At 38.0% G+C, this 10732-nt stretch overlaps 1 protein-coding gene across 6 annotated transcripts in view; it reads left to right on the top strand.

The window, feature by feature from the left end:
* KIF21A (kinesin family member 21A) overlaps nucleotides 1-5585 on the top strand; it is a 133583-nt gene extending 127998 nt beyond the window's left edge. For all 6 annotated transcript variants that reach the window (XM_063448073.1, XM_063448074.1, XM_063448071.1 and 3 more), the window contains 4 exons: nucleotides 20-137; nucleotides 741-911; nucleotides 2908-3107; nucleotides 4724-5585. In XM_063448073.1, the coding sequence (XP_063304143.1) occupies nucleotides 20-137; nucleotides 741-911; nucleotides 2908-3107; nucleotides 4724-4817 (583 nt within the window). In that variant the 3' untranslated portion in view covers nucleotides 4818-5585. The remainder of the gene's footprint in view (nucleotides 1-19; nucleotides 138-740; nucleotides 912-2907; nucleotides 3108-4723) is intronic.
* The last annotated feature ends 5147 nt before the right edge of the window (nucleotides 5586-10732 follow it).

Below are 10732 nucleotides of genomic sequence, written 5' to 3'. Positions count from 1 at the left end.
ACCTTTACTTTTTTAAAAGGTTTCAGTCCACTGGAAAACTATCTGGACATCTTGGACCTGTTATGTGTCTTACTGTAGATCAGATGGCTAACGGTCAGGATCTAATCATCACCGGATCTAAGGATCATTATATCAAGGCGGGTGACATAGTAATATGAATTCATATTGAGCTGAACACACTTGGCTGTGGCTTAACTTGCTAGTTCATATTTTATCTAAAATACTTCCTCTAGTAAAAAACACCTTCTGTGCTCAATTCATAAATTTATTGTAATAATTAAAAAAAATATGATCAAATACTGCAGTTTATAGAAATACTGCCATTGTATTTAAATGTATTTTGAGAAATAGATATATATATAAAAAAAAAATCAATAGAAAATTAAAGAAATAAGACTCAAGAGGAAACTTCCAAGAATGTTCAAGTAACTGGGGAGTATGAAAATATTAACTAATTTCAAAAGAGAAAAGTCCCTCAAGACTAATATAATCTTCATCTTCTAAAAGCAATGCATTAATATCCCTGTAAATAGGGTCTTGAGGAGGGATTTAGCCATTTACTAGAATAATATATTTAATCTGAAGTGAAGGCTAGAATTGTTATCTGTATTTTAAAGTACATTGTCTGGATAGTGTGTGTGTTTTTGTGTGTGTGTGTGTGTGTGTGTGTGTGGAGGGGAGGGGAGATGAAGTTGAATAATGTCTCCCATGATTTTTATTTTTTTTAATATTATCTTCAGATGTTTGAAATTACCGAAGGAGCTCTTGGCACTGTAAGTCCTACATATTGTTTTGAACCACCACATTATGATGGTATTGAAGCTCTCATCATTAGTGGAGATAACCTTTACAGTGGCTCAAGAGACAATGGGTTAAAGAAATGGGACCTTTCACGGAAAGACCTTGTTCAGGTAATTAAATGCTGTCATACATCTGTATACTGAATCAATTTTACTTTTACTTTTGTTTGTATTTGTATCATAAGCACCTATTCAATTTGTCTATTTGCACTTGGCAGTAAAACCTAGTAGATGCAGTAAAAAGACTGTTAGGTCTCTGTTGCAGACTCCTCTTTCTTAGGTTATATATCATTGTTTGCTTTTACTGCTGTTTCCTTTTAAAGTTTCCCTATTCATACTCAGTGTATTGACCTATTTTTCTGTGAGTTATTTCATACAACGTGAAGCTCTATAACAAGCACATCTGGGAAAAAGAGTACAAGGATGACTATAAACAATTTACTCAAACACTTGGGGAATATTTTTACTATGTTGCAGCATATGACGGCTACACACATTTCTTATGAGAAAAAATGAAAGCTTTTATGCCATATTGGCGGGGTGGTACCTGCATTAGCTATTGTTGAAATATACCAAGGTGACAGCTTGCAGGTACTAAAAGGATAGAAAACGTGTCGTCAAAATTAAATCTCAATCAACAGAAAAGTTGAGATCTAACAAAATGTGTTGTCTAGTTATAAAGCTCATACATTACTAAAACATAATTAACTAAAGTCAGAGCTTCCAACTCCCAGTTCCAGTTTGCTTTTAAATGTATGCTGTTTCTCACTCTATTGACTCATTGCTATTATCTGTTTACGTTATGAACCAATTAACTCAATACATATCTTGCACTAGCTTTGCACATAAGCGGTTTTGTGAGGATAGTACATCATCATGTGAGTTTACCTCTAGACAGTCTGAAACATCTGCACAGTATCTTAAAAATTGCAGAATAAATAAGAAACAAGGACATACATTCCATGTGCTCACATTTTCTGTATGTTATTCATAGATATGGTGAGAGCAACCAACAAATTGATCATTCTATCCTTTGATTTTTGTTTACCTTAAATTAGTACAATCTTAGCTTCGCACTTCCCTATTGTAAATCACGACACCCTTTTACACCTTCTCAGCCCTTACTGCTGATATGTAAGAACTTAATAATTTAAGAACCAAAATAATTAAAGCGGCACTGTCATGGCCGAATCCTGTTTTTTTTTAACCCGACTCCACTACATCAAATTGTCCCCCTAGTCACCCCTAAGCCTTCCATATTACCTATTTCTGCATGTTTATTTTGTGCCCAGACCTAGGTCCTGGACGCTGCCATCTTTGTGTGGGTAGATGTGTGAAATTCCCGGGCATCGAACAGGAATTTCATCTATTCATTCGTCAGAAAGTCGGAAAAAAAATGAATAGAAATTGCTTTGTTCGTTCGTTTGGTTTATTATAAGGAGGGAGCTACCAGCGCGCAGCTCCCTCCCTGTAAAATGTTCTCCCCGCCACTTCCTAATCCCCCCCCCCCATGTCCTCCCTCACTCTATGGGGATCAATAAAATCTCCTGAATACCTCTACTCGCTATGCCGCGAGTAGGGGCATATCTACTAAACAGTGTAAAAAAGAAAAAAGCACACCCCCCTCCCAATCGTGGGGCATCTATTAACTAGGTGGGGGGGGCACAGTGTCCCACCTGTGCCCCGCGAGTGGGGGCTATAAAAGTAAACGGGGGATATAGGGTGTCACAGTGCCGCTTTAACTTTTGCAGCACTTTTTGGCATTTTTGAAAGCTGAGAATTTATGTACTATACAATAAAGATGGTTTATAGACAATATTTTTCAAAAAGTTCATTTTATAAGATGATAGCTCTAACAAAAATAAAAGCAGTCTTTAAGGGAATTAACTCACATTTAATATGAAAAAACTATATTTTGCTATTTGCATGTATGACATTTCAATACTTTAAAAAGAACACAAAGTATAAAAATAGAGGGATGTAGTATATGTCTGTATTTACAAAATTAAATTATTATTTGAACTGTTAATTTTATTTTGTTATATTGTCCTAGAGCTGTGTGTGTACTATAATTTTTTCCAATACCCTTTCTGCTTTTTTCATTTAGCAAGTTCCAAATGCTCACAAAGATTGGGTATGTGCTGTTGGAACAGTACCCAATTGCCCTGTCATTCTAAGTGGTTGCCGAGGAGGCGTTATCAAGCTGTGGAATGCTGACACGTTTCAGCCTATTGGAGATCTTAAAGGACACGATAGCCCTATCAATGCGATCTGCACAAACTCTACTCACATTTTTACAGCATCAGAGTAAGATAGCTAATATACATCTTGCTTAATATACTGTTATGTTTAAGCAGGGAATATTGGATATATTTATGGGTTCTGTAGATTCCAGTAGTTTTACAATATTGTATTAAATCTTTGCCCACATTAATATTTAAACAACAAAATCACTTAAAGGACCACTATAGGCACCCAGACCACTTCAGCTTAATGAAGTGGTCTGGGTGCCTGGTCCATTAACTCTTTTTTTGTTTTATAAACCTAGCAGTTTCAGAGAAACTGCTATGTTTACACTGAGGGTTAATCCAGCCTCTAGTGGCTGTCTCATTGACAGCCGCTAGAGGCGCTTGTGTGCTTCTCACTGTGAAAATCACAGTGAGAAGACGCCAATGTCTACAGGAAAGCATTGTAAATGCTTTCCTATGAACTGGCAGAATGCGCGCGTGGCTCCTGCCGCGCATGCGCATTCAGCAGATGACGTCGCTAGGAAGGAGGAGAGGAGGAGGAAAGCTCCCCGCCAGGCGCTGGAGAAAGGTAAGATTTTAACCCCTTCCTCTCTCCAGAGCCCGGCGGGAGGGGGACCCTGAGGGTGGGGGCACCCTCAGGGCACTATAGTGCCAGAAAAAAGAGTGTTTTCCTGGCACTATAGTAGTCCTTTAATCTTAAAGTAGCACTATTGGCATTTAGACCACTCCATCTCAAATCAGTGATCTTTGTGGCAATCCCCCCCCCTGTTTTAATCCTGCAGCAATATTTTCATTGCAGTGCTAACCTGCCTCTAGTGGCACTTTCACCAAAATAGTGGAGTAAAACTCTACTATTTTAATCCGATCCTCTCATAGAGACCATCTGATTGGCTAAGCTGTGTACTTTGTAGGCATGGGCACTAGCCTCCCAATCCACGAGAAAGCACTCTCGATAATCTCAGCCAAAGAGGCACACCAGCGACCAATGCTGCTTGTGAGAAAAGGGAAGTAAACTCACCTTTTTAACCCTCGCAGCATGGGCCTGCTTAAGTAAATGGTAACTAGGGCACTACAGCATCAGGAATACACAATTGTATTCCCAACTCTATAGTGTCACTTTAATGACGTGAGGTATAGCTGCTACCCTTGCAGCCTTGCAAATTTAAACATAGACATTTATGACTGTTTACAGCTTGCAGGTTCCATGCCTACTAAAGACTGGCAGACAGCCACTAGGCACTTTGAATTGAAATATATAAAATTATTAAATCAATTTGGCGTCCAGCGGGAGCATGCAAAGTATGTTGACGTTGGATGGTTTGTTGTACATCCAGTGCTTCTCAAGGAGACACATTGGAATGATGGCTACAATAAAGTGCATGCACCCTATGTCCACAGTGCTTAATGTTTGTTTTTTTGTTTTTGGTGGGATTAGGATTTCCTATTAGAGTAATTTACTAGATGGTAATATATGTTCAAGTGCAATATATCTACCAATAAATCCTACAACCAGTAATTGTATTAATTGGATGTACATTGAAAATAATCTTTATTAATAAGTACTGCTTTATTTTCTACTTCCCTTTGGCCTATTACTTGAAATATATTTGTGTAGTTTAATTATTTTGCAATTTAACACACTATTCATATTTTGTTTACTTTTATCCCGTCCAGTGATCAAACTGTGAAAATTTGGAAAGCTAATGGTTTACTGGATGGGCAGTTATCGGATGCAGGTGACACAAGTGAAGATGTTGCCAGCAACTAAGCCCGAATCTTGGACGTTGTCTTAAGAAGATACTGTGATAATCTGTTTACTGACTTATTTGGGCATTTAATAACTTAAAGTAGTCGGAATTGTATAGGTTGGACCTAACTGGAAACTGTATAAAATTTAACCTGTAATGCTAATGGTACAGTGCTAGTGCTTAGCATAAGAAGCCTTCCAAACTGCTGTAGCAAGCAAGCGTGGTATACTGCACACCTAGGCACCCGAGAGTTCACTTTATTGTATGGTTTGTTTAAACAGTGTTGTTAAGACAGAATATATATGGTCTGTTCTGTACACTTCACAGCAATGCAAATGCTTGTGGCATATTTACGCAAATCTCACTGAAATAATTCACTTTTAAAAAATTCTATGCTATCCAATGTATAATCCTAATTTGTGGTATTAAAATGTAAGCCGGCAGTTAAATACCAATACAAACTGCCTATAAAGCATTGTCGTTGGATTCGTATACACACTTGACCAAAGTTGTGCTTCTTTGTGCCCACTTGTGCTCAGGATTTGATGTGCGATAAATGTTTAAAAAAATAATTACATGTTCATTCTTTCTTTTGGGTTACTAACAATTTCTCTCTTTTATTTTTTTGCTGAGAAAAAATACTTTGTAGAATTTTGTCATTTTATTCTTCTTTTTGATTTTGGTTTATTTTTTTATTGTCCAGACTGCTGAAATACATCATAAATTATTTGTTCCTAGAGGTTTGTTTTTATTTAAAAATAAATAAACATTGTTTTATTTTCTGCTTACAGCTGCATAATTGTGCTTATAACTAATTTAATATGCTGCTAAACATATTTAAAAGACTGTTTTTTTGTTTGTTTTTTTCTTTAATTGAAAGTTCATATAAGAACTTCATTTGTGCTAGAGTTCAGTGTAAATACTTTGGTTGTAAAAATATCTTTTGTTGCTCCTGCTTCGATTTTAAAATGCTGTAGAGTGTGGCTCTTTGGAAGAATGTTATTTACTTTCTTGCCTTTTTTTAATCTTATTTTGTAAATTTAATGCGTTCAAATATAATGTAGATTAAAATATTTGTGCATATTGATTTTGTAGATCTTTGTGATGATAACTTGTGAATGTCATTTAAGCTAATGCATGAATAAACACATGCGCAAATAATCCAGTTTCTTTGATTTTGTTGAAAATGACAACAGTGACTTATCACAGTTTATAAATATATTATGATTTATAAATAATAATTTGTAATCAGATAACTTGGATGCACAGCAACAGAGGGGTTGGGAAGGGCCATGCTCAATTAGCTTACATGCTGGATGGAGTGGGGTATAGTGACACAAAATGTAAGGGTAAGGTAGAAAAGTAGGTTGAAAGAATGGTATTCGCTGATGGCTTTTTTTTAAATGTATTTTTTAATGACAGATGCAGGGAGGGAAAGTTGTTATCAGTTTAATTGATATTCTTTCCTCAAGAAACTAGTTTTCATAATTTTTTTTGAAGGAATGGAGACTGGGTAAAAGTCTAACGGAGTAGGGAAGGGAGTTCCACAGGAGCAGTGCAGCCTTAGAGAAGTCTTGAAGGCAAGCATCAAAGAAGGGAGTAATATAAACACTTACACACTTTCAGGTTAATTTTTCTGGCTGTCCTTTTACTTTTGCACACAGGTACAGTACACTAGTTTACAGTTATGGTGGATGTTTTTTGTTTGTTTTTTAAATTGTAGATTAAAATAAATCAACTAAATACATACATTTTTTAAAATTGTTTTCTTTTCTCCTTAAGCCCACCCTTTGGGAGCATACCTCTCAATTTTCCCTCTTCTGCTTAATTTTTTTTATTTATTTTTTAAGAGACAAGGCTATCTTGTCTGGTTTTTCAGTGAGGGCTAATAATAAATACCTTGTAATTCAGTGATCTTAACAATTTCCTCTTGGCCCGATTGCTGAGTGCATGGTGTGCACCTTCTCCTAGTGAAAACCATATTGATTGCTCCTTCTAGTCTGTTTCTACATGAGGAAGTCAGAGCACAGGTTGGGAATTCTGCAAACCGAGCTTTCCCACTCACTAAATGTTGAAACCGCAAGGTAGCGATTAATATGGTCTGTACAATGCAGAAGTGCAGACCATGCTCTCCAGCACATAGCCGTATAAGGAGTAAGGAACAAGTATAAGCGTAGGATAGTATAAAAGAGCAATTCGGTTGTGATGTGCCGGAACCGACGATGCGGTAGGCCTGTAAATAAAGAGGGCCCACCAGGGAGTAAAAGAAAGGGAAAAAGAAGGAAAAGTGTTGAGAATGTGGAGTGGTGCGAGGGTCATTCAATCGCTGACCTCAAACGGTATGGAGACAGGTAAGGGGTGTTCCTTAAATAGGTAGGAAAAATAAGCCCCTCCCACAATTACAGGCCAAATGGCCTTAATACTTGTGTTAGGGGCACATAGCCATTTAAGGAGTAAGGACCAAGTATAAGCGTAGGATAGTATAAAAGAGCAAGTCGGTTGTGGTGTGCCGGAACCGACAATGCGGTAGGCCTGTAAATAAGAGGGCAAAAGTGAATAATCACTGATTTAATACAGTCTACAACACATACAAATTAACCAGACATTTCCTTAAATGCATTGCACATCTCTTGTACTGGTTTGGGTATGTACCGTGTATAAGCAGAAGATTTCCACTGCCCCAGTGATTTGATAATGTGCACCGGTATGTTGGCACTGGAGGCTGTGGAGGCCGCCCCTATACGGAAGGAGTGACCTGAGTAGTTAGAAGGGTTGCAGCCTAGCTTGGGTAACAGTGACCTAACCTGTTTCATGAAGGTAGAGGTAGTAGGTGCTGAGCCTTGTAATACAAATAATGGCTGTGAAGGTTGTAAGTTGGGGTTTTGAAGGTATGAGTCTAGAACCGCAACCGGGCACCATTTATTTTGGGTAGGATAGTATGTTATCTCTACTGGTGGTGCGTGTTGACTCGTTTTTGAATGTGGTAGAGCCAGTAGGTAGTGATCCATGTGTTTTTTGAGGTGAGATAGTTTAAGACCATGAGTTGTGGTGATAGTGGTAAACTCTCTTGGCCTTAGAAAACCGTAGAAAGCTACGTACATGGCTGTTTTAATTAATTCGTTGGTACTGGAAAACGGTCTTAAATCTAATAGGTCGGATAAGGATTTGAAAAGGTGATAATTTGCAGGCAGCACTAGCATATCCAGAATCCGTGGATAAATTGATAAGACTGCGTTGGAACAGGGAATTGTTTCTAGCCTGTTAGGTCCCCTCCTTTTATTTCTCTGGGGACATACTCTATCAGTATAGTCACTAGTAAAGCTTCACATAAACATAGATTTGTCATTGACAAGCACCACATTCCTCCACGGTTCCTAGTCTCATACCTTCTGGAGGGTCTCGTTGCAATTTTCCACCATTGACAATGCGCCATTCTTGAAGCTGTGGCGGGTGCATTGCTCAATATATCTGATTTTGTCATATGCGGTCAAACTATTTCCTATTCACCCCTCACTACGGCATTAAGTAGCAGGGTTTATATTATTTTCTTTATTGATCATTTTTATACTCCAAATTTTGGTTTTATTCATTACTTTTATTTGGAACCAATAAAATATTTTTTTACATCCATCTAAGTCCTTGAAGCCTCTGGACATTTCTGTGGGGAAGTGCCATCCGTATGTATTGGCACACTGCTGATCACCCTCAGAGACAGGAATTTAAGGCTCTCAACAAGGTGAGCATAATATTTACCACCATTTGGTCTGTTTCCCTTCTTTCCCTTGTCTTTTTGGAGGTGCATCATAAAGGAAGGGGTGTGCTGCTGCACAAGAGCACAAATATTCACATTACGGAGCAAATAACTTATAGGCTCGAGACCATTTGAGTGGTTCTAGTTATTTACTTACAACATTTATCACCACTAAAGACCATCTACACTATATGTTCTCTGCTTTTGGTTTTCCCTTCTATATATGTTTGCAAGCATACTTTTAAGTGTGAGATCACACTAAACTGTTGGGGTAAGTGAACCACTCTATCACTTTATATTTGTATAAGTGCTCCACCAGTTGGTGTACATTTTATACCATATCTTTTTATATTGTTGGTTGTGGAAAAAAGGTTATTCCACTTTGTGTTTGAGCTGCTTTGTATTTAGGCAGAATTTTTTGATCTGACAGAAATCTACAATATTTAACAAAAACAGAACAGAACCCCTTTTCAGAGGTAATGAGTGATACAAAAATATAAGGAAACGTTGTGGGGATAAAGTGCTTAAAACGTGCAGGCAGGCCACTCCAAATAAGGGAATACTCCCAATCCCAAAAGATACACAAATACAAAAAAAGGTATAGTTCCCAAAACATATACCAAATGGGGTCGCCACAATCACATAACGTGTATATAGTTACCATACATATTCAATGGAAGGCATATATAATGAAGTATTTAATGGCACAGTAAAATGATAAAATAATATAATATACTCACAAAGATGATGGCACAAAGTGACTTACCATATATACTCGAGTATAAGTCGAGTTTTTCGGCACATTTTTTGTGCTGAAAAACCCCAACTCTACTTATGCTCGAGTCACTGTATTATGGCAACTTACATTGCCATAATACAGACAGGGGGCTGTGTAGGAGGGGGCTGGCAGAGAGCGCTTACCTCTCCTGCAGCTCCTGTCAGCTCCCTTCTCCTCCGCGCCGGTCCGGTCAGCTCCCCTGTCAGCTCACAGTGTAAGTCTCGTGAGAGCCGCGGGGTCATAGCACGGCTCTCGCGAGACTTACACTGGGACTTGCAGAGGGAGCTGACCGGCGCGGAGGAGGAGGGAGCTGACAGGAGCTGCAGGAGAGGTAAGCGCTCTCTGCCAGCCCCCCTCCACTGAACTGCCAATGCCACTGGACCACCAGGGAGTGAGAGCCCCCCTGCCATGTATCAAGCAGGGAGGGGGGACAAAAAAATAATAATATATATATATAATTATTTATAAAATAAAAAATAATAATTATTAAAATAATAAATAAAAAAATAATAATAAAAATGCCCACCCCCCACCAAGGCTCTGCAACACACACACACTGTATTCATTCATACACACACACACTGCATTCATTATATACACACACTGTAAATAAGTATTCAATTAATATAATTTTTTTAGGATCTAATTTTATTTAGAAATTTACCAGTAGCTGCTGCATTTCCCACCCTAGTCTTATACTCGAGTCAATACGTTTTCCCAGTTTTTTGGGGTAAAATTAGGGGCCTCGGTTTATATTCGGGTTCGCTTATACTAGAGTATATACGGTATATCAAATTGTGCAAAAGAGCTGGTCAACCCCTCATGGGTTAAGTCCCCTTTAAAACCAGTCCAATATTGATGCCTTTTGATGGTACAGCTTTCTCCTTCCAAATGTGTGTAAAGGATGAACCAGGCAAAAAACTGATGAATAAATATAAAATCTCTGGGGTGACACTTACAAGCCTCTCCGCTCAACGTGTTTCGTCCCGAGGACTTTCTCAAGAGCTGTAAGTCCTTATGTATTTCCGGCTTTTTTAAATCCTTAAACTCACGCGGCTTTCTCAGTATGCGCATAACGGCAAACGTGACTAAGCACGTCAACGCGCATGCGCGCACATTCAACCTGGAACGTGAATAACTTTATTGACAATCTATGCCTGAGGACATCTGTCGGAACCAGACCACCTGATCTGACCAACATCAATGAGCAATCGTGCTCACTTAATCGAGGCACATATTAGAGTGAAAAAAGTGTCCTTAATACTTTCACATTAAAACAATACATTCAACAACTTTATTCAAAAAATCTCTACAAGACATTTTTTTTGTTTATGTATACGGACAACAATTAAAATACAAGGGTATTATTTAAACTCCAAAATAAAAATTGACATTAAATCACAATT

This window comes from Pelobates fuscus, chromosome 3 (genome assembly GCF_036172605.1).
Source record: "Pelobates fuscus isolate aPelFus1 chromosome 3, aPelFus1.pri, whole genome shotgun sequence".
Taxonomy (NCBI): domain Eukaryota; kingdom Metazoa; phylum Chordata; class Amphibia; order Anura; family Pelobatidae; genus Pelobates; species Pelobates fuscus.
The sequence above is the reverse complement of the archived record's forward strand: the minus strand, read 5'-3'. Positions and strand labels throughout refer to the sequence as shown.